General features: G+C 46.4%; 2 protein-coding genes across 8 annotated transcripts in view; one reads left to right on the forward strand and one right to left on the reverse strand.

Annotated features, from left to right (window-relative positions):
- The window catches only part of LOC102934920 (prolylcarboxypeptidase), a 60,454-nt gene extending 56,206 nt beyond the window's left edge, over positions 1-4,248 (reverse strand). The window contains exon 1 of the mRNA XM_037888193.2: positions 3,839-4,248. Coding sequence (XP_037744121.1) covers positions 3,839-4,000 — 162 coding nt within the window. The 5' untranslated portion in view covers positions 4,001-4,248. The remainder of the gene's footprint in view (positions 1-3,838) is intronic.
- Positions 4,249-4,352: 104 nt separating this feature from the next.
- Positions 4,353-24,428, forward strand: DDIAS (DNA damage induced apoptosis suppressor). Of its 7 annotated transcripts, none has more exons than XM_043528258.1 (6): positions 4,462-4,712; positions 5,380-6,095; positions 13,691-13,819; positions 15,177-15,230; positions 18,838-18,955; positions 21,574-24,428. In XM_043528258.1, exons 3-6 carry the CDS (start codon positions 13,707-13,709, stop codon positions 24,136-24,138), a joined length of 2,850 nt encoding a protein of 949 aa, XP_043384193.1. In that variant the 5' UTR covers positions 4,462-4,712; positions 5,380-6,095; positions 13,691-13,706; the 3' UTR covers positions 24,139-24,428. The 7 variants fall into 7 exon arrangements, with proteins under 7 accessions (XP_037744656.1, XP_007060651.2, XP_043384193.1 ...); XM_037888464.2 differs by having other exon boundaries at positions 4,467-4,712; positions 15,177-15,338; XM_043528256.1 differs by having other exon boundaries at positions 4,467-4,712; positions 5,380-5,594; positions 15,177-15,338.

Genomic DNA, 24,428 nt, shown 5'->3' on the forward strand with positions numbered 1-24,428 from the left:
ATTGCACATATGTGATTGGAAGAGGCTATAAGGAGAGTCTTTTTGAAGGGTGGGAAGTGCCCCCTTATGTGGGCAGATAGTTGGAAAAGGAGAGTCCCCAGGGACTATTGGATTATGATCCATAGGAAAGCAGTACTATTTCATGGAATCCTTACTAAACCCGTTCCCCTCCTTTGTCTCTAACATGAGAGGGAGGACTCCAGTCCAGTGCTAGCATCCCAGTAAGGTCATGTGCTTATACATGGGGTGGGGACGGCATGCTGTCTGACCATCCTGTGGACTTTCTCTCCCTCCCTTTCCACACCAGTGTCCTAATCCCATAGGAGGTAGGAAGTTAAATTGGGGAGGGAGATCCTTTCCCTTCCAGCAGTCCATGTGAGTCAAGTGATTTCAACTGTATCACAATACCTACTACCCAGAGGTCAATATGATTGGGCATAGTTCAAGCACAAGAGTTTGGCAAGAATCTCAATAGCTGAGAGAGGAAGTGGACTAGACACCTCCACAGAGCATTGCCCCTGGACTTCATTAGTGGCCTTATTTTGCATATTGGCCTCCTCTTGCTAATAGGTGTGTAAAGTTTTCCAATCCCTAAACACCGTATTAGCATCACTGCACTGTTTCACTCTTGTACAGCAGTCTCACAGTCACATAGAAGGGTGACAATAAAATTATGCAGCAACCCAGGAGACTCTACAGGGGACATGACTAATTCATTGCCAATCACCATCCTCTGAATGATCAAGAGGAAAAAACAGGGCCATTTATAGCAACCTTGTCTTACCCAGCAAGTCTACTGGCTGGGCAACATTACCCTTAACAGAAAGGTAATATTAAACTATTCATCAGAAATGAAATGTTTTTCCAAATTTTTATTAGTTTTAGATATTAAGCATTCAGAGATAATGCTTTATATATGGAAAGGGAAAGAGCCTGTGCTCAAATAGGATTATCATTCAGATACTTTATGTCCATTTGCGCAATGCTAGGAAATTAGAACAAGTTCCACTGAGAATAGCATTATCCAGCATTTTATAAGCAATTCTTTCCATTTGCAACAAGACTGCAGGATCCCACAGGCCAGTAGTTTGGGACTGATGATTTCCCGTTCTGAAGTTTAAAGGGAAAAAAAAACCCTAATACAGCCAGATACAGTCGTGCCCCTAAATTCTAAGCAGACGCCTCCACATGGGATTTCTTTTAAAGCTCTGGTAAGATCTCACACTGGTTTATGCACCACTATTATTATTTTATTGTTTGTATTACCTCAGCATCTAGCAGCACTAGTCAGAGACCAGCGTCCCACCACACAAGGAACTTCACAAATACAGAACAAAAAGATGGTCCCTGCCTCCAGGAGCTTCCACTTTAAGTACAGCTATTCGGGCTGTGTCATAAATAAAAAGGGAAGGATAACCACCTTTCTGTATACAGTGCTATAAAATCTCTCATGGCCAGAGGCAAAGTCCTTTTACCTGTAAAGGGTTAAGAAGCTCAAGTAACCTGGCTGGCACCTGACCCAAAATGACAAGATACTTTCAAATCTGAAGTGGGGGGAAAGGCTTTTGTCTGTCTTTTTGATACCTTTGCCAGAACAGATCAAGGATGCAAGCCCTCGAACTCCTGTAAAGTTAGTAAGTAATCTAGCAAGAAAATGCATTAGGTTTTCTTTGTTTTGGCTTGTGAAATTCACTATGCTGGAGGAAATGTGCATTCCTGTTTGTGTCTTTTTGTAATTTAAGTTTTTGCCTAGAGGGATTCTCTATGTTTTGAATCTGACTGCCTGTAAGATTATCTTCCATTCTGATCTTACAGAGTTGTTCTCTTTTTTTTTTGTTCTTCTAATAAAGTTCTGTTTTTTAAGAATCTGATTGGGTTCTTGGGGGTCTTAAAAATCCAAGGCGGGTCTGTGCTCATCTTGTTTATTCTCAAGCCACCCCAGGAAAGGGGGTGTAAGGGCTTGGGGGGATATGTTGGGGAAATAGGAACTCCAAGTGGTCCTTTCCCTGATCGTTTGTTAAATCACTTGGTAGTGGTAGCGTTTACCTAATCCAAGGGCAAAGACTTTGTGCCTTGGGGAAGTTTTAACCTAAGCTGGTAGAAATAAGCTTAGGGGGTCTTTCATGCGGGTCCCCACATCTGTACCCTAGAGTTCAGAGTGTGGAAGGAACCCTGACAGGCTGTATTTCAACAAGACATTTAGGGTATGTCTACACTGCAATTAAAAATCTGTGGCAGGTCCATGCTAGCTGACTGGAGCTCACAGAGCTTGGGCTAAAGGGCTGTTTAATTGCAGTGCAGATGTTCAGGCACAGCTACAGGGCAATCAAACTGTCCCTGAGCCCGAGCCCTGTGACCCTGAGTCAGTTGGCATGGGCCAGCTGCAGGTGTCTAACTAGTGTAGAGATACTCTCAAAGGCTCTTTCACAACTGCCTGAGGTCTCCCTTGGCCCAAGTTTTAGACAGCCTCAGAAGCATAAGAGAGAAGACCCTTAACAGACACACCATGAGGAATGGGCAGACATCAGACCCTCGTGCCAGGGAGTGGGTGCTGATCAACAGAAAGAGGGGCCCTACCCAGGCAGCAGTTGGGGGCCCCACAGACACACCAGAGAAGCATCTATGGGATGCAGGTAAGCCCCCAAAGCTATGCCGCACCCCAGAGAAGATGTTGGGGAAGAGAGTCCGAGTTGGCCCCACAGACACCCCTCATGCTGGGAACGGGGTTGCTCAGTAGGAAGCCCCCCCGCCCCCCACCAGACACTCATGCTGGGGAGGGGCCTAGGGGAGAGGCCAGAAGGGCTGAGCCCAGCAGAAAGGACCCCCCACAGACACTCACGCTGGGGAGGGGCCAGAGGGGCTGGACCCAGCAGAGGGGACCCCCCCCCAGACACTCACGCTGGGGAGGGGCCAGAGGGGCTGGACCCAGCAGAGGGGACCCCCCCCAGACACTCACGCTGGGGAGGGGCCAGAGGGGCTGGACCCAGCAGAGGGGACCCCCCCCAGACACTCACGCTGGGAAGGGGCCTGGGGGGGGGGGGCCCAGCAGAGGCGACCCCTTCCCCAGACACTCACGCTGGGGAGGGGCCTGGGGGGGGGGCCCAGCAGATGGGACCCCTTCCCCAGACACTCACGCTGGGGAGGGGCCTGGGGGGGGGCCCAGCAGATGGGACCCCTTCCCCAGACACTCACGCTGGGGAGGGGCCTGGGGGGGGGGGCCCAGCAGATGGGACCCCTTCCCCAGACACTCACGCTGGGGAGGGGCCTGGGGGAGGGGCCTGGGGGGGGGGGGGCCCAGCAGATGGGACCCCTTCCCCAGACACTCACGCTGGGGAGGGGCCTGGGGGGGGGGGCCAGCAGATGGGACCCCTTCCCCAGACACTCACGCTGGGGAGGGGCCTGGGGGGGGGCCCAGCAGATGGGACCCCTTCCCCAGACACTCACGCTGGGGAGGGGCCTGGGGGGGGGGGGCCCAGCAGATGGGACCCCTTCCCCAGACACTCACGCTGGGGAGGGGCCTGGGGGAGGGGCCTGGGGGGGGGGGGGCCCAGCAGATGGGACCCCTTCCCCAGACACTCACGCTGGGGAGGGGCCTGGGGGGGAGGCCAGCAGATGGGACCCTCCCCCCAGACACTCACGCTGGGGAGGGGCCTGGGGGGGAGGCCAGCAGATGGGACCCCTTCCCCAGACACTCACGCTGGGGAGGGGCCGGGGGGGGGAGACCAGCAGATGGGACTCTCCCCCCAGACACTCACGCTGGGGTGGCCCTAGGCCCAGCGGAGGGGAGCCCCCGGCAGAGGCCGGGGGTGTCTCCGGCGGGGCGAGCAGAGGCGCTTACCTTCTGGGGGAAATAGCGGGTCTGGTAGAGGGCGGCGCGGGGGGGCTGAGCTCTCCCCGGGGGGCCCCGCCGGGAGCCCAGGAGCAGGCCGGAGAGGACCCCCGGAGGGCAGCAGACGCTGCCCAGGCTGAGCAGCAGGAGCAGCCCCGGCAGCCGCAGCATAGCGCCTATGAGCGGCGCCGCCTGCGCTCCGCCCGCTTTATACCGGCCCCGGGGCCGCGTGGGGGGCGGGAGAGGCCGAGGGGCAACCCCGGGGGCGGGGACCGTGGACAGCGCGAGCCCGGTGGGGAGGGGCTGCTGGGGGCCTCAGCGCCCCGCCCCCAGGCCGAGCCAGGGTATGGAGGTTCGGAGCTATCCGCCGAGAGCCTCCAGACCCGTCAGCAATCCAGGGGGCGGGGCCTACCCAGCATGGTGCTCTGATTGGTCGGCGGGCCGGGCATGCCAGGATGCGGTTGAATTTCCGGGGATGGGCAATGAGTCTCTCTTTGGCTTGACTGCAGTGATTGGCTGCAAAGCTGGGGATGGCTAACACTGATTGGCTGTTGTGTTTGGAAGTGGTGACTGGCTGCCTGATCGCGCTCAGCGGATTCTTTGACTATTCTCTGTGAAGAGCAGGGGTTGGCTACCTGGTCTGATATTGGGAGGCGGCGATTGGCTCCTTGAGGATGCTTCACTCACGTGATCCGTTTCCGTGCTGTTATCCCAGGGGGTCGAGGAGAAAGGGGCCGCTTTTGTGCACGATGATTGCTGTGTGAGAACGAGGCGGTGCGTGTCACGTCACTTCCCCTCCGGGCTAAGCGAGCCGGGTCCGCGCGGGCGGCGGGAGCGGTGTCTGGGGAGGGGGTTCCCGCTCCCTGAGCCGGGCTGCGATAGGGTGAGTCCAGTAACCCCCCCACTGTCCGCCTGGTCCCAGTAACGGCCGCCTCGCCGCGTCCGTCGCTGGCATCGCGCCTCCTGCCCGCCGTTACCCCCCCCCCCCCGGGAGCGCCCCGCCTCCGCCGGGCTGGGCCCAGCGATGGCCTTGCCGCCCACACCGCGTTCTGGACAGGCGGCCTCGGCCTGTGCTTAGCCCCGGCCTGGGGCTCCCGGCCACCCCCGCGGATTCTCCCCAACCCCGCGTCCCCCTCCACCCCACACCCCCCCACCACCACCACCACCACCACCCTCCGCAGCGCAGGCGGGCAGAGCACAGGAACGGCCCTGCTCGGTCAGACCAAAGGTCCCTCTGGCCCAGTATCCTGTCCGCCGACAGTGGCCAACCCCAGGTGCCCCGGCGGGAGTGAACCTAACAGGTAATGATCAAGCGATCCATCCCCTGTTGCCCATTCCCAGCTTCCGACAAACAGAGGCTAGGGACACCGTCCTTGCCCACCCCGGCTAATAGCCATTGATTGGAGTATTCTCCATGAATCTGTCTAGCTTCCTTTTGAACCCCATTATAGTATTGGCATTCGCAACACCCTCTGGCAAGGAGTTCCAGAGGTTGACAGTGCGTTGCTTGAAAAAATACTTTCTTGTGTTTGTTTTAAACCTGCTACCAGGTGCTGATCATTTGTGTCCAAATTCCCTCCTGCCCCACCCCCCGCATCCTTTCACTGACAGTCCCCTCAGACATGGATTAAGTGGCTGTTTCTTCCACCCCTTCGCTGCTCCGGCCCTGGGAAGAGCGCTGGCGCGCACCTGGTTTCTCTCTAGAGATCTCCTGCAGAGAAAGAGACCGTCAGCATGGCCACAACATTGGGCAGTCTGGAAGATGGTGTGTCAGAATGACGTACTGCACGTTGCTATGGAGATGCCAAATCCTAGTTGTGTGGCTTGCTCACCCAAGTCTTAATTGAGATGACCAGTGTTGAGACGGTCGTGACCTAATCAGCATCCACTTCTCTGTGGATGTACCTTCCTCATCAGCATTCACTTTAAAAACAAGGGAACAGATTGGTCAGAAATGCTAACTGCACAGCTAGTGAGCTCCATTTAGGCATCTCAGGATTAGAATGGCAGGAGCACTGCAAGTTACAATTCAGGTGTATTGCTCTCTTCATGAGCAGTGTAAACTCATGGCTGAAGGGGGAAAAAAATAACTGATCCACTAGAGGGCACTAAACACTGATTTATAGGGTTTGAGGGGGACAACATACCTGGAGAACGGGGATGCTTATTGAAGCCTGTCTGTGTGTCAAAGAGTTGTGTGACACAGCCCTGTCTCCAGGACTGCGCCTTTCGATACACAGCACTCTGAGACAAAAATTGTATTCAGGTAACTAAAGCTGACTCTGTCTCTCACATGTTTATTACTGAGTGGCCTTAATATTTCCACCATGCAGGAACTGAACTATTGATTACATGTTTTTCTATATAAACTGCACCTGAGGGGTTAACAACAAAATACAAACATTACATCTCTCACCCTGTCTCTGTTTCAGAATGTGCATTTGTGTTTATTTCCTAGCTGACTGAAAATGCATACGTAACAGGGTGTTTTGACAGCACGGTGCCAATTCTTCCAATTTCTCTCCATGAAACTCCTATTGATTTCTATCTGAATTTCATATTTGGAGCAGTTACAAGATCAGACTCATTCTTTATCAACTCTCAAATTTATTCCCTGTCCAAACTTATTTTCTTGGTCCTGTTGTGTGATTTTGTAGCTCGCTTGTGTGTTTATTCTTGAAATCAAGATTGTTATGCAGTTCTGGTAGCACTTACAGAATACAATGTGTATACAGTCAAATCTTTCTCCGGTTCATTAATGCTATGGATAATATCTGTCCTCTCACTTGATGTCCCAATGTATTTTGTCTTTCTGTGTCTGTTTTCTAAACTTTAAACTTTCTGGGGCTGGGTCCATCTTGATATCTGCACAACACTGGACATGTTAACTTTGTTTTTGTTATGCATAGACAACAAGTCTTGTAACCTGAATATGACCACTGTGCTTGTTCCAAATCTTGTTTTACTTTTCCAAAATGATAGATAGCCCTGCCTGCTCTGGCCAAGGCCAGAGGAGCTGTCCTCAATTATTTAGATACTTTGCCTTAAATATTTACAAAATAGATATCCTTTTGAAGTATTTTAATATAGCTATATCTACAAACGCTGCCCTTGAAGTCATACACACATGCATACCAGAAGGAGCTGTAGGCTGATGCTATGGATAATGTAGGACCTGGGAATTCAGTTTCCATTGAAATTATTAAAACATGTTTTCTCTAACTTGTAAGTTTTGGAGAGATGGGTGTGGCTAGTGTATCTTGAAAAGGGATATATAGGTTTGGATAGTTCAATGACAGTGAATCTTCCATAAAGAAGTTTTAGGGCCTCTCCTGATGCAGTTGTAAAGCTCTGTGTAGTCCTTTAAAAAAGCTTGATTTCTACATGTTGCACTGCTCAAAAGTAGCTTGTCTGTGACTTGATTTGAAGGTGCAAGACCAAATTGTCTTACCCTTCTGTGGAGGAGAATATCCGTGGATATTCCTTTTGATTTTAATTAGACTATTTAAGGTGAAGGGTATTGCTCATTGTGAGCAATTATGCCTAAACATTGCTTAAAAATGGCACCTTTGGAGCTTATGGGGGGTGTCAAGGTTCCTCCCCCACTCTGAACTCTAGGGTACAGATGTGGGGACCTGCATGAAAAAAACCTCCTAAGCTTATCTTTACCAGCTTAGGTCAAAACTTCCCCAAGGTACAAAATATTCCACCCTTTGTCCTTGGATTGGCCGCTACCACCACCAAACAAATACTGGTTACTGGGGAAGAGCTGTTTGGACACGTCTTTCCCCCCAAAATACTTCCCAAAACCTTGCACCCCACTTCCTGGACAAGGTTTGGTAAAAAGCCTCACCAATTTGCCTAGGTGACTACAGACCCAGACCCTTGGATCTTAAGAACAATGAACAATCCTCCCAACACTTGCACCCCCCCTTTCCAGGGAAATGTTGGATAAAAAGCCTCACCAATTTGCATAGGTGACCACAGACCCAAACCCTTGGATCTGAGAACAATGAAAAAGCATTCAGTTTTCTTACAAGAAGACTTTTAATAGAAATAGAAGTAAATAGAAAAAAAAAAAATCCCCCCTGTAAAATCAGGATGGTAAATACTTTACAGGGTAATTAGATTCAAAACATAGAGAACCCCTCTAGGCAAAACCTTAAGTTACAAAAAAGATACACAGACAGAAATAGTTATTCTATTCAGCACAATTCTTTTCTCAGCCATTTAAAGAAATCATAATCTAACACGTACCTAGCTAGATTACTTACTAAAAGTTCTAAGGCTTCATTCCTGGTCTATCCCCGGCAAAGACAAAATATAGACAGACACACATACCCTTTGTTTCTCTCCCTCCTCCCAGCTTTTGAAATTATCTTGTCTCCTCATTGGTCATTTTGGTCAGGTGCCAGCGAGGTTACCTTTAGCTTCTTAACCCTTTACAGGTGAGAGGAGATTTCCTCTGGCCAGGAGGGATTTTACAGGGGTTTACCCTTCCCTTTATATTTATGACAGGGGGATACCTAAATTGTTGAATGCACAAATGCATATGTCAGTTATATGAACACTTCAGTTTGTCAGTTTCAGAAATCCACAGTCTGTTCTCCATTCTATGAACTTTAACAATCTGAAGAACTACACATCACCTTAAATAAGGCCCTTAAACAAAGTCCTCCACTTCTATTTGACAGCTTTGGAACCACATCTTTCATATTGATTAGTAGAAGATATTTCTACTATGTAGTAACCCACAGCTGAGACAAATGGATAATTCAGTGAAGAAAACTGGAAGAGCTGGGTATTTTTAATTAGAACTGTAAACGGTATAAGGTGCTAGCTCTTTTTAAAAAAAAAAAAAAAAAAAAAAAAAATTCTCAAATATATTTTAGGTTAGATAATATTTGAATATAGTTGAGGGTACAAAGTTTTAATTTGGAATTTTAACGTTGTCTGGGTAAAAAGCAGGTGTTCATGACACCATATGATTAAAAGGGCTCTTTTTCTCTCTGTGCCAGTATAGTGAGGAGGTTGATTTACAAAAGCAACATTAAAATTCCAAGTGTTGCCCTGTTGGATTAAAAATGTTTATCATGAAACATTTTAAAGAGACGCTTCAGCTTGTTTTTTTTAACTTGATTTGATTTCATGTTAAAAGTACCTTGAGGGACTTCATCTATATGAATCCTTCTGATAACTCTTTTAGTTTTACAATCACTTTTTCCTATTCTTAAACATGTTTTTCTCTCCTCCATTGCTGTTTGAAAGACCCACACAAATGAAGAAACAGAGTTGTTGCTGTCAAATACATAAGAAATATTTTGGTAAATTGACTGTCTCACTAAAATAGAGTGTTCTGCAGTTTCAGAATTGAAGTCTTGTGTTAGTCTTATATTTTAAAAAAGCCTGCAGAGCAAGAAGCATATATGAATGGCTAAATGACTCCTTGAGAAAACAACAGCTTTCAGAGTAAAGCAGGGGTCGGCAACCTGCGGCATGCGTGCCAAAGGCAGCAGGCAAGCCGATTTTTACTGGCACGCTGCTGCCAGCCAGGGTCCCAGCCACCAGCCCCGCTCAGGCCACTGCCTGCTGGGTGAACGGAACCCCAGGCCAGCAGCAGGCTGAGCGGGGTCGGCAGCCGGGACCTCGGCTGGCAGGAGCCGGCGGACGAAACCCCAGACCGGCGGCAGGCTGAGCCACTTGGGCCGCTGCTGGTCTGGGGTTGTGTCCGCCAGCCCCGCTCAGCCCGCTGATGGTCTGGAGTTCCGGCCGCCGGCCCCTTGCCAGCCAGGGTCTCGGCTGCCAGCCTCGCTCAGCCCGCTGCAAACCTGAGTGAATGGAACCCCCAGCCAACAGCGGGCTGAGCAGGGCCAGCAGCCAGGACCACAGCTGGCAGGAACTGGCAGAACCCCAGACCGGCAGCGAGTCAGCCAGACTGCTGACAGTCTGGGGTTCCAGCCGCTGGCCCCTTGCCAGCCGGAGTCCCAGCCATCTGCCCCACTCAGCCTGCTGCTGGCCTGGGATACCAGCCGCTGGCCCTGTTCACCTCGCTGCTGGTCTGGGGTTCCAGCCGCCTGGCCCCCGGCCAGCCGGGGTCCAGGCCTCCGGCCCTGCTCAGCCCTCCTGCCAGCTTGGGGTACCGGCAGCCAGCCCAGGGTGCTACTCCTGGCCTGGGCCCAGCGCTGTACAGCCCTTATAAAAAATTACACTAGAGTTAGCTTAAAAGCTTGAAAACTTAAAAACTTTGTATATTACAGTAATCGTTAAAAAATGTATAATGTTAATAAATACATAGATTTGATGAAACAAAGTAGTTGTACTTATGTGCCTGTGCTTAATTTGTGTTTTCGATAATTTACTTTCTAAAAAAACTCGCATGTCTCACACCCCCAGAAAGGGCATCTCGCCCCTGCAGGGGGTGCGTGCACCCCAGGTTAAGAACCACTGCACTAAACTGATAAGATCTTCATTTTAATTTACTTTTAAATGAAGCTGCTTAAACATTTTAAAAACCTTGTTTACTTTACATACAACAATAGTTTAGTTATATAATAGACTTATAGAGAGAGACCTTCTAAAAACATTAAAATGAATTACCGGCACGTGAAGCCTTAAATTAGAGTGAATAAATGAAGATTTGGCACACCACTTCTGAAAGGTTGCCGACCCCTGGAGTAAAGTGTTCCTGAGCAAAAATGTATTAATTCAAACCAGATGACTTGCATTTTTTAATTTTGGTGAAACATAAGACTAAAACCACATGAGCCAAATATCTCCTCAAAAGAATGATTTAACTATAGCAGGAGTGGGCAAACTACGGCCCGTGAGCCGCACCACGTGGCTTGGCCCCGTTCCGGCTAGGGCACTGAGTTCGGGGCCGCACCATGTGGCTTGGCCCTGCTCGGGCTGGGGCGCTGGATCGGGGGCTGGGGCGCTGGATCGGGGGCTGCACCATGGAACTCCCAGAAGCCATGGCATGGCCCCGCTCTGGCTCCTACACGCTCCAATGGGAGCTGCAGGGGCGGTGCCTGCGGATGGGACAGAGTGCAGAGCCACCTAGCCGTGCCTCCGCGTAGGAGCCAGAGAAGGGATATGCCACTGCTTCCAGGAGCCACTTGCGGTAAGCGCCGCTTGGAAGCCTGCACCACCTGGGCCTCTCCCCATACCCCTGCCCCAGCCCTGATCCCCCTTCCAGTCTCCAAACCCCTTGATCCCAGCCCGGAGCACCCTCCTGCATCCCAAACCTCTCATCCCTGGCCCCAGCCAGAACCTGCACCCTTTCCTGCACCCTTGCCCCAGCCCTTATTCCCCTCCCGCCCTCCAAACCCCTCAGTCCGAGCCCAGAGCACCCTCCTACGCCCCAAACTCCTCATCCTCAGCCCCACCCCAGAGCCTGCACCCCAAGCCCAATTTTGTGAGCATTCATGGCCGGCCATACAATTTCTATTCCCCAATGTGGCCCTCGGGCCAAAAAGTTTGCCCACCCCTTAACTATAGAGTACATTGGTAATTCTGCAGAGAAAATTAAGACTAGTTTGGAAACTATTTAGCTCCTCATACTGCTATCCGATACACATGGGCAGACCTGTGCCTCATTGAAGTTAGTTACGCACTTTGCTGGTCTGCACTGTTGGATCAAAAGGCAGAATTATGGTCTTCATTCTCAATTGAAAGGACAACCTAATGATTTTCTGAGTGCCTCGAGTGTCCAGCATCCGCTTGTCCCCTCATCGTTGAATCATAGAATAGCAGGGTTGGAAGGGACCTCAGGAGGTCATCTAGTCCAACCCCCTGCTCAAAGCAGGACCAATCCCCAACTAAATCATCCCAGCCAGGGCTTTGTCAAGCCTGACCTTAAAAACTTCTAGGGAGGTGGTGGATTCTCCTTCCTTAGGTAACGCATTCCAGTGTTTCAGCACCCTCCTAGTGAAAAAGTTTTTCCTAATATCCAACCTAAACCTCCTTCACTGCAACTTGAGACCATTACTCCTTGTTCTGTCAACTGCTACCACTGAGAACAGTCTAGATCCATCCTCTTTGGAACCCCCTTTCAGGTAGTTGAAAGCACCTATCAAATCCCCCCTCATTCTTCTCTTCCGCAGACTAAACAATCCCAGTTCCCTCAGCCTCTCCTCATAAGTCATGTGTTCCAGTCCCCTAATCATTTTTGTTGCCCTCTGCTGGATGTTTTCCCATTTTTCCACATCCTTCTTGTAGTGTGGGGCCCAAAACTGGACACAGTACTCCAGATGAGTCCTCACCAATGTCGACTAGAGGGGAACGATCACGTCCCTCGATCTGCTGGCAATGCCCCTACTTATACATCCCAAAATGCCATTGGCCTTCTTGGCAACAATGGCACACTGTTGACTCATATCCAGCTTCCCGTCCACTGTAACCCCTGGGTCCTTTTCTGCAGAACTGCTGCCTAGCCATTCGGTCCCTAGTCTGTAGCGGTGCATGGGATTCTTCCATCCTAAGTGCAGGACTCTGCACTTGTCCTTGTTGAACCTCATCGGATTTGTTTTGGCCCAATCCTCTAATTTGTCTAGGGCCCTCTGTATCCTATCCCTACCCTCCAGCATATCTACATCTCCTCCCAGTTTAGTGTCATCTGCAAACTTGCTGAGAGCGTAATCCACACCATCCTCCAGATCATTAATGAAGATATTGAACAAAACCGGCCCCAGGACCGACCCTTGGCGCACTCCACTTGATACCGGCTGCCAACTAGACATGAAGCCATTGATCACTACCCATTGAGCCCGACAATCTAGCCAGCTTTCTATCCACCTTATAGTCCATTCATCCAGGCCATACTTCTTTAACTTGCTGGCAAGAATACTGTGGGAGACCATGTCAAAAGCTTTGCTGAAGTCAAGGAACAACACGTCCACTGCTTTCCCCTCATCCACAGAGCCAGTTATCTTGTCATAGAAGGCAATTAGATTAGTCAGGCATGACTTGCCCTTGGTGAATCCATGCTGACTGTTCCTGATCACTTTCCTCTCCTCTAAGTGCTTCAAAATTGATTCCTTGAGGACCTGCTCCATGATTTTTCCAGGGACTGAGGTGAGGCTGACTGGCCTGTAGTTCCCAGGATCCTCCTTTTTCCCTTTTTTAAAGATGGGCACTACATTAGCCTTTTTCCAGTCTTCCGGGACCTCCCCCGATTGCCATGAGTTTTCAAAGATAATGGCCAATGGCTCTGCAATTACATCCGCCAACTCGTTTTAGCACTCTCGGATGCAGCGCATCCGGCCCCATGGACTTGTGCTTGTCCAGCTTTTCTAAATAGTCCTGAACCACTTGTTTCTCCACAGAGGGCTGGTCACCTCCTCCCCATACTGTGCTGCCCAGTGCAGCTGTCTGGGAGCTGACCTTGTTCTTGAAGACAGAGGCAAAAAAAGCATTGAGTACATTCACTTTTTCCACATCCTCTGTCACTAGGTTGTCTCCCTCATTCATGAACTCGTTGAAGTTCAACACAATAATGCGAACACCACCATGTAGGTATCTCAGGTTTTTAACCCCATATTGTGACTCCAGCTTAAATAAAAAGAGCCCAGAACAATTATGCTTTAAAGCTGGTATGAAGCATAGTTATAATACCACCTTAAACAGTACAGTATTTTGCAGTACTTATTTGAAAAACTATTAAATGTTTCTCTTTAACACAACTTCAAGTAGCCGTTGTCTTCTGTTTCACAAGGAGCAGTAAATAATATGCTGAGGTTAACCGGGATACAGACTACTCTTTTTAAAAAAGCTAAAGTTTTATTTTTAAGAAAAAAAGAAGTTTGTGTTAAAATTTCATACATGATAATCTCATCAGATCATTCTGTGTTTCTGTCTTTTCAGGTGACACTGTGAACACATGAATGGCAGGAGAAGACTGTTAGCTGCCTCTGTAATTTCTGTCCAAAACTCCAACTTTGTGTACCCTTCTTGTCAAAACTGCTTTTCTAAGCTGATACTAGATTCTAATAGGTAGGTCCATGTTGGGGCATTGCTAATTGTTAATTTGGAAAGCACCTACCACACTTTGGGTGCTATATATATAAGTGGCCTGTAGAAAGTTGTATTAGAACTATTATGTTAGTGCCTGAGAACCCTAGTCATGGACCAGGATCTGATTGATCTTGGCCCCATACAAAAACAGTCCTTATCCCAAAGAGTTTACAGATGTAATTATAAGATGACACAGCAGGTGAGACAAAAGACAGAAGGGGAGCACAATGAGAAAATCCTCATGATCGTCAATGACAGTGGTCTCAGCACACTAGCAACCTAACTGTTGTAAAGTTTCTTGTAGGCATTATGGCAATGGAGAGTTTTAAGGGGGGATTTGAAAGAGGACAATATGGTGGCAGAATACGGGGCACTGAGCGCAGAATACGTGTACTTTGCCATAGATTCCTTGAAATCTAGATTCTCTAGCTTCTGCTTTCTTATGCCAGTAGGAATTATGGGCTCATTCTTGCATCTATAGACACTTTCTCCTGGATGTCTTAACTTCAGTTTAACATGACTAAAACTGAGCTGGTTTCTTGAATTTCATGAACCCTTTTGACTTTCCTCATTCTTTGACTGTAGACAACCCCATCCTTCCTCTCATAACATAGGGTCCACCTGTGTGATTTCTCCTCCTTATCTCACATCTAGACAGTGCCCAAATTTTGCCCTTTCCTACTCCACAGCATTTGGCAATCACATAGTGCCATTGTTCTGTAAAATCAAGAAACTCCCACAAATGTGTGGAACATCCAGATTGATGCCCTGTCAAACCCTGGGCACTGACTCTGAAGCACACGAAAACAATGAATTCCATAAATACTAAATCAAGACATCCAGCTTTACAAAGCTTGGTATCTCCATAGTGTCAGATACTGAAGAGAAGATAGATGGTGGAGGTTTCTAATGTCTGAGGGGGTTTTGTTATCTTTTTGATTTATCCAAAGCTCTAGGCAAATAAAATAAAAGAAATCCGAAATACAAAAACTACTGTGCTAGGAGTTTCAAAGTGAAGTCAGACATCCCTCAACCCCCCCCACCCCCCAAAAAAAACATTAACCCCAACTTCCCCATAGCCTATATTAGGCTTATGTTTACTAACTATGTAAAAGAGCTTCACTGAAGTTCACGTGGCTTTGCATGATCACAGGAATCTGCCTTTGTTGAGCGTATTGCATGATTGGGACCATAAAGAGCAAAGAATAAGAAAAAAACTACATTTCTGATTTGGTACAAGGTGCATTATGCTGGTGGTATTTATTGATGGATAGAAATTCTTACTACACCATCAATTAACAAAAATGTGTGCTCATTTTTCTTACTGTCTTACCAGGTTTAACTGTCTAAAATGTGGCTGCACGGGTGAAGCTAAGGATGCAAACTACAGGTATAAGCTGTCCCTAAAAGTTGCTGGCACTAGTGATTTATTTGCCATTACCGTGTTTGGAAGCTCTTTAGATCCATTCTTTGGGGTCACAGCAGGAAGTCTGCAGAGGTAAAGGATTACTTTTTTTAAAATTATATAGCTGCCTCCCCTCACTCAACCTAGCAGAATCGGGGGAGGAGGGGAAATGAGTGTGTGGCTACATTCATGTCTCTAAATATTTTCTTAGAACTATTTGCCAACTTGGTATCTGAGCAGTATTCCTCCATAAACTGGTAAAAATTAGATCTGAGTAGATGGTGATTTATTTGTAAGGGTGAAATCAGGAAAATACCTACTTGTTACAAGCATTTATTTGGCACCTATCACCATGTTATCTGGACACTTTAAAAGACTTAAGTTGAGACATTAAAGATGTTCGTAAGAGACAAAACCCCATGAGCCCTACTGCCTGCAGCTTAATCCATCTACTAGGAAACCAGGGGTTAACATTTGAGAAGATCTTGTCAAAGAGGTGCACCTCACAATTTCATTTCACTAACAATGTATTGGTATGACAGCTGTACAAGTGTTGCCAGAGTGCAGGAGAGAGACATGAAGGATCTCTATCAAAGGTAGATATTATCTGCCCTTTGTGAGTTTCACGCTGCATTGGGAGCTTGGTCCCTTATGTCCCTTTGTCATTAGTGATCATTTCTGGTCTGATGGCAAGTCGCTAAATAGCGTAGCTTCCCTCAGGTTTAGACACACTTTTCCGTGTCATTTAGGTGCCTCATTGGGGACATCTCTCTCTTGCATTACCTTGTGTTTTGGACATTGAGGTAGAAAATGTGTCTTATAGCTCGTCACTGAAGTGGTCAGGTTGCAGTTAGCAAGGAGTGAATTCCCAGGCATGCTACTGAGAACTCAACCACCAGCCCTACAAGCTTCACCCTTTGGCCATAAAAATCCTGACTATAAAAATCTTAGAGTGGGATTTGACTTCAGTGAGAATTTTATGCATGTGATCAGTAGGAGCAGAATTGAACCTAAGCCAAGCATTTCTGAAAACACCACCTTAATAGCTTCCCTAGGTAGGGAATCCTTTCTCACCCATCTGATTTGTATTATCCTTTGCTAACTCTCTACAACACATAGTTACAGCTTGTTCCTCCGCTTCAAGACCATCACCATGACCTCTCCCTCTCTCAAATTTCACACACAAGCTGTGGTGGATAGACAAAGAAGCTTGCTTTGTCTTACATTCTGAATAGTTAGGATAATATTCTTGCTTTTTATCCCAGTCTAGCACCTGCTACTCCTGGGAGAATTGTGCACTATTGCATGTGCACATAATTAATGAGCCCCGGAGATTTCTAATTTTTTGCACAGAAAAAAATGTTGCTGCTGTTCCACCTTTTGCCCACGAGAGGGCACTGTGGCACAAGAACAGCAGCAGCTCCCAGCAGAAAATAACTTACGCAGTTTTCAGAGTAACAGCCGTGTTAGTCTGTATTCGCAAAAAGAAAAGGAGTACCTGTGGCACCTTAGAGACTAACCAATTTATTTGAGCATAAGCTTTCGTGAGCTACAGCTCACTTCATCGGATCCGATGAAGTGAGCTGTAGCTCACGAAAGCTTATGCTCAAATAAATTGGTTAGTCTCTAAGGTGCCACAGGTACTCCTTTTCTTTATGCAGTTTTGTCTTTTGCCCACCAGAGGGCACTGTGGCAATAAAACAAAGCTACAGCTCATGGCCAGCGAGGGAAGAGAGAGAGCTGCCTTCTTCACAGAGCTTGTCAGGCCAGGTCAGGAGACAGGGGTTAGGGGGACACAAACAGCATGGGGTGCTGGGGTTGGCGGGGTCAGACAGGGGCTCCTAAGGGCTAATGGGGGAGGACAGACTGGGGCAGGGGCTGAATGGGAGTGGAGGCACAGGGCCACGGGGGAGGGAGATGCAGAGACATGTAGGGACAGGGGAGTAGCTGGGTGGGGGAACAGAGACACATGGGGACAGGGGCAGATGTGCCTGACTGAATAGGAAAGGATAGGGGTCAGCCAGGGTCTGCATGGGGGAAGGTCTCTAACAATCCCTCCCCGCCCCGCAAAAACCTGTTCCATACTTTTCCAACTCATACCCAACAACCCTCCAAATTCACACCCAGGCTCCTTCACAGCAATATATTTCCCTCTCCCTCAGCTCCTCCGTTACCTCTGACTCCCCCAAACCTTTGCACTGCTTCTGAGGGGTGTGGGGAAAATGATTCTGTGGTGTAGTTTAAGTGAATTATTACTCAGATTCCTTACTAGGCATATTAATACAGAACTCTATTTGTCGAAAAACATTTCCTGAATCTTTTTTGTTGTCTGTATTGTTACAGACATACTTGCTGACAGGTATTTTGAAATAAATGACCAAAAATAATTGTGTTGTTTTTGACAAATAAAATATGCAGAATTTTAAAATATTGTGCACAGAATTTTTAATTTTTTGGTGCAGAATTCCACCAGGAGTAAGCTGTCCATCAGGTAGGCCCCATCATTAGAGTAATATGTAGTACCACCTTCTTACCAACTGACATTCTCATGCTTCAATTCCATGTTTTCCAGTTCCTTTAGCAGCTGTAGATGATAGGAATAAGGAGTGTATAGTGTCTCAGGGCTTGTCTATGCTCACAGTGCTGCAATGGCACTTCCTGCACCAACGGGAGAACTTCTCCCATTGGCGTAGGTACTCCACCTCCCCGAGAGGCGATGGTTATTTTGACAGGAGAAGCCCTCCCGTCACCATTACACTGTCTATACCGGGGGTTAAGTTTGTATAACTATATCACTTAGTGGTGTGGATTTTCCACACCCTGAGCAACATAGTTATGCTGACAAGTTTGTAGTGTAGACCAGGGCTCAGTCTGTGTGCACACATGCTTCTGTAAATTTTTATTACTTTATAGCAGAAGAATGTATCATGAATACTTTGTTTTAAAAAAACCCACCCAGTGTAGTGCGAATTTACTGCTATACTTCAAGCTTGGTCCTAGCTTTAATTTTTGGCCTTGTCTACAATAAAACATTGTACTGCTTTTACTATATCTTTATACATGAAATGGCAGACCTCTCACCTCCTGTTAGTGTGGACAAAGTTATATTGTTATAAGCGTGCTTAGTACCAGTATAGCTATTCCCATACCAGAAGGGGAACAAGTTACTCTGGTATGTCACCTTTATACCAGTATAACTGCATCCACACTGTGGGTGGTACCGGTCTAACTATCAATAAAAACACACCTTTAACAGAAATACTGATACTGCTATAAAAATTGCATACAGACCAGTCCTAAAGCAAATTATGTAGTTGTCTGCTTACTCCATTATTTCTCTATTTGATTTTTTTTCCAGCTGTATGTGTCCTTACTTCTCTTCTATATAATAGTTAAGTTGATTCTCTGCAGATCACTGCTTTGTCACTGCTAACTTCCTACTCTGATTTCGTCTTTTCATTCCATGTGTAGCTCAACAACCTAACCCAATACCCCATCTTTAGTGTGGGTGCCCTAATCATTACAATTTAAATACCATGTAAAGCTTTCTCTGCCCATGTCAATACTTAACATTTAACTTTCTTCATTCAAGGTATATTCAAGATTTTAACCAAGTATCAGGAGAGCTGGACAGAGATGCATCTCCAAGTGTGTTAATTCAAGCAGTCAAAACTTGTTTCATTGGGAGAAGATTTATATTTGGAGTGAAGGTAACTTTCCACCTTTGATCCATTAGTTTCCAGTTGAATCATGCAAATTTTACTAGGCAGGCTTGAGAGTCTAATGTACCGTGTTCCCACACTGACAGTAGCAGAGCAGCATGTATGATTTCTTCTGGGGACTGAAATATCGAGCAAAGAAGGCAGTGGGGCTAGGCCATAAGATGAGGAATCAGACCTGTGTTCCACTCTCAATTCTGCTATTAACTTCCTATGTAACTGAATAAGGCCCAGATCTGCAAAGGTACTTAGCAGCCTAAACCCCAGATTTAGGCTTCTATGTCACAATCTTAGGCACCGCTGCCATCCGCAAAACCCCCACACGGCTGTTATGTGTAGGACCTAAGGCCATTTGGCACCTACATTTTCAGGGTAAAGGTTCCCCTTGACACCTACATTTCTGCCTCTGGGCACATGCATTGTTGCCTCCCTCTAGGCATTCAGATGTTTCTCTCTTGCCTAAGCCCCAGTACAATCCACGAAGTGGGAGAAGTTAGGTGGGAGGCCACCTATCTCACCTGTGGGATCTGATCCAATAGGCATGCTCGGAGCAAGCCTACTGAATCGGGCCCCATTCAAAACTTGCCAGGAGGTGCCCACCTTTGTAACTTTTAGTCTAGTGACTAGAGAATTCGCCCAGGATGTAGGAGACCCAGGTTCAATTCCGCCCCACCTAATGGGGAGAGAGGCTTTGAACAGAAGTCTCCCACACCTCTCAGGAGAGTGCTCTAACCACTTGGCCATGGGATATTCTGATACCTCTCCTTCTCTCCTGATGAAGCTAGTCCACTTTGTATAAATATTTTAGTCATTGGAGCCAGGAGACTGGACTTGAGGTCTCCAACCTCCCAAGTGGGTGCCTTAACCCCTGGACTGTAGAGTAACTTTCTCTCTCTCCAAATGTCTAGTTTGTTTGTTTGCTTTGCGGGTTTTTTGTTTAGTTTTTTTTAACATTTGGACACTGCAAGATAAAAAGTGCTAAACATATTACTACAATTGCTACAGTTTAGCACCTGCATTCACAGACCTTTCTGCATTTGATTGTTAATAGAGGTCTCCACAGATCCGAAGACACTACTAGAAACTGATAGCTCAATAGAAGACTCCAAGGTGTTGGTTATATTTTCATTTTAAACGTTCATTTTAAACATTTTATATCTATGTAATCTCAGGTATTGTTAATCTAGACTGAAAAGTCTGGACTAAATCCTGAGAGATACTGGCTAGCTCCCACTCCCACAGATATGATGGGAATTCTATGTGACAGGTGCACTAGAAATACACAGATCTCCCTGGTATCTGAATACTGGAAGTTGGGAGATCAGCTTTATGTGAGAGCAGCTATTCACTAAGGTTCCAATTCTCCAATGTGAGTACACTTTATGCACCTGAACAATCATCCTTTTGATGAGAATGAGGCTACTCACATTATAAGAATTACTCAGATGTTTAAGGAGGGTCTGACTGGGTATAGTTGTGTTCACCATCTGTACACGCTCCCAGCTCAAAACACCAGTATTAAACTCTGCAGTGTTAAAACTAAGACTCAAACACAAAGGGATTACCCTAGCCTATAAGTATCTACATGGGGAACAAATATTTAATAATGGACTCTTCAATCTACCAGGCAGCACAAATTTGGACAGGAAATAGGCATGTATTTTTAACAATGAGAGTAATTAACCATTGGAACAACTTACCAAGGGTCATGGTTTATTCTCCATTACTGACCATCCAAGATTAGATGTTTTTCTAAAATACCTGCTCTAGGAATTATTTTGCAGAAGTCCTCAGGCCTGTGCTATTCAGGAGGTCAGACTAGATGATCACAGTGGTCCCTTCTGGCCTTGGAATCTGTGAATCGTTCTGCAGTCTGTACCTTCCACCAGTTGCTCAGCTCTGGCAACTTGCATTTCCTCTAGACACTACAGATGTTTTAATCACTCCATGAGCTACATGCTTTAGGCCTTTCTTTTTCCAAGAATGCCTCTAAATTTGCACTTGCAGTTTCAATTCAGTGAGTGATAAACGGGGGTGCAAATAGAGTTCCAGATGAGGCCCCTCTGAAAATCTGGCCATACAGCTCCAGCCTATCTAGACCTAACCGAGGGGGTCCAGATAATATTCCTCTCCAATCCCTGCTCCCCGGTATCAGGGTGCCCTGCTTCGAACATGCTCAGTACGTCATTGTTCAAAGGAAGGTATCTGCTGTCTAGTGGCCACCTAGTCAATTATGCAGTACGTCCCTCTTCACAAGGTGGCCTTCTCTAGTGATGTAGTTTTTCTTCTGCCCAGGTTTTGTCTTTTCTCCTCAGAATTCCTACTGAGTTTTCACCAAGCGCTCTGAAAATTCTTTGTATCATTGCCACAAAGGCCTTCTGACTGGGATGTCCTTTATAGCTTTCAGTAGCACTCATTTGCTAGGGTGTGCTGCTGTGAAACAGCAGGTTTTCCTCTCTTTCCCCTAAGACCCTGATGAAAAGAGAAGGTCTTTAAAATGAACTGTGGACTTGACTTGTTTAGAGCTTTCTTGCTCTCAGTCCCCATAAAATTTTGCTCTGTATACAGACAAATCATTACACTAATAAACATAATTAATTCTTTTGCAGAGCTCTGAAAACCATGATGGAGGGCACTCTGTTTCTGACAACATTTTGCAAAACTGCTACAGAAATAATAGACTTACAAGAGATCTTACAGCCTGCCAGATTTTCCTGCCAAACACGGCTGTTGCCGGCTTTACTGTTATCAGCTACTTCCGTCAGCTCCTGCAATCAGCTAATTTCAGGAGCAGTCACAGTAGCTCACAGCGACCTGGTTGTCCTTTCATTGCAATAGATCAGCCTAGCAGTGAGCTCAGCAGCTTGTGTAGCTCTGGCAGCAACTCATGTTTTGTTCAGTCAAGTGGCCGAGAGAGTTTTTCAGGACCCTGGCAGCAGTCCTTTGGCCTGACTTCTTCATCTGTTGATTGGGTAACAACAGAAGACTTTTCATCTTTAGAACTGGGCAAGGCTGCTGGTGAACAGTGTAAACTACAGGAGAGGCGTTTCTCTGCAGAACTATGCACCCTAAGCCCCAGCAACCAAGCCATTCAAGATTTACAGCTCTGTAACCCTATGAATGAGAGAAATGAACAGGAAGATAATGAATTCAGTTCACTATCTAGTCACTCAAACACGATCACTGCAACTGAAAAACTAGAGAGCTTCTCTTCTTTAAAGAGAGAATGGTCACCTGACAGGAACAGGTCCAGGTTGTTACAAAGCCCATTGGATTTAAAATACTCTTACCCAGAGATTATCAGCAGACATGATTACTTTCAAGAAAACTCTTTTAACTCCTTGCTTTACCAGAGAAAAGATTATTCATTTTGCACCTCAGCAGTGTCTCCTAATCATGGAATTGCAGCTGGAACTTCTCAGGATGACTCTCTGATTTGGGACGAGTTGCCGTTCTCTGAAAGTCTAAATGAATTCATAGCCAGAATTGAAAACAACAAGAGCACCATATCCCCAGTAGGTCTCAATGCTCATAAATGTTCCATGCATGAAAGAAGTGAGTTGGATGAAAATCATAGCAAAACATCATGTAGGCAAGGCATTGTACATACTGCCTGCAAATCAACCACCACAACAGGGAGGTTCCCACAACTAGCAGAGAATGTGAATACTTGCAAAGAGCATATTACCTCCTGCCATCAATCAAACCTCACTCCTGTAAATGGCCAAGTATCACAGAGTGAGCCTTTGACCAGCATTTTATCTACAAGTACTAAGGGAGGCAGAGAGTCTGACTTTTTACCTAACCCACCTCTGCTAGTGCTGTCACAGTCAGCAGTTAGAGCAACTTCTGCTCTTTCAGCGGGCAGTTTTCTACAATCTGAGGAAGCAAATGTTAATATTTCAAACAGTGCCCATTCTTTCACCAACCTTCAGTGTACTATGAAAGATGCAGAAAGCCCGTATTTACAAAGGAGAGAGAAACCTGCCCACTTACATTCTCTATATGATGGCTGTGTCGCTGATTGGGAAAATAAAGAAAATTGTAGTTATCCACCAGACCCAAGAACAGATTTTACAAGTTCTCAAGAACTGGGCTGTGATCCAGCGGCTCCCTACAAAGCTAAAAATATGCATAAGAGCGAATTAGAACCATTAACTGAATTGCAAGAAAATACCGTTAGAGCTATAAACCAGAGTGACTTGCTACAGAACAACTCCAATCACCTCAAAAGCAGCTACAATGCTTCTGCTGACCTCTTCGATGCTAGCGCCAGAGAGATAGAAACCATGGTAGAATTTTCAGATAAGTCTCACAACTCTTCAGCACAGGAAGATGTTTTGACTGAAAAGTACACAGCATCTGAATTAGAGTGTAGTCCATTAGATGTTGACTGCAGCTATTCGAAGTGCAGATCCTCACTTAGTTTACCACCTCCTTTTGGTATACACAGTACACCCATAACTTACTCACTTTATGATTCAGAACTTGATCTGGTAGATACCCAGAACTTTGTTCCTTATTCACAGTCAACTCCTGTTGCAAGACCTCTTCAAAAATTCAGATCCCAGAGGGGGAGAGAATCAGTTCTCCCTAAATTGACATCTAAAAGTCCTACTAAAATCCACTGCAAATGTAAACTGTCTAGGCCTTCTTTTAAAAATACTTTATTAAGACAATTTACCAGCAACTTCCTGAAACACAAAAGTTCAAGTAACACAGCCATCAATAAGTCTGTTTCACAGCAGTCGTTTATCAACAGCGAGGTGCCAGAGAATGACTCTAAAGAATGGATCCCTCCATCAGCAACAAAATTGTTACAGCCAGTTGCATTTTCTAATTTAAAAACAGTTGGATTGCAAGCTAGGAGCCCAGCTATCTGCAAACCCCTTGACAAAAAAACTATTTCTGAAGACAAAGCCAACAATGGAAAGTCAAGAACTGATACATGTTTAAGAAGCAGAAAATTAAATCCTATGAATAGAGCTGGAATTCCAGCAACTGCTAAACCTGCAAATGCTGCTAAGGCCTCGCTTCTAGAAGATGCAGTCTCTGGAACTTGTGCCTGCTCAGAAACCCAGAAGAGCCATTCATGTGCAACTTATTTAGTGGGTGGACTGGATGAGGCAGTTAGCTGGTCTCCTGAACTGTTTACAGAAAAATACTATTTCTAAGTGTGTGGCTTTTGGGGAAAAAAGCCTCATCTTGAAACATGACTCCACCTCATTTTGTTTAATTTTTGGAAGGGTGCCAGCCTTACCAGAGAAGGAAAAGGGCTGTTTTAAAAAAAATGTAATTATTCATATATCTCTTGGCATCTGTCTTGTTTAAGATGAATTATGCCTACCTGCAAAGCCTTTTGTCCTGCACGGAGGTTGGGGAACACAGAACCCTGCTGTCACTTTATTTTCTTGTGGATGAAATGACTAAGCTAAAAAAATGTGAAATAAAAGTTTAACATTAA

Source organism: Chelonia mydas, chromosome 1 (assembly GCF_015237465.2).
Source record: "Chelonia mydas isolate rCheMyd1 chromosome 1, rCheMyd1.pri.v2, whole genome shotgun sequence".
NCBI lineage: Eukaryota > Metazoa > Chordata > Testudines > Cheloniidae > Chelonia > Chelonia mydas.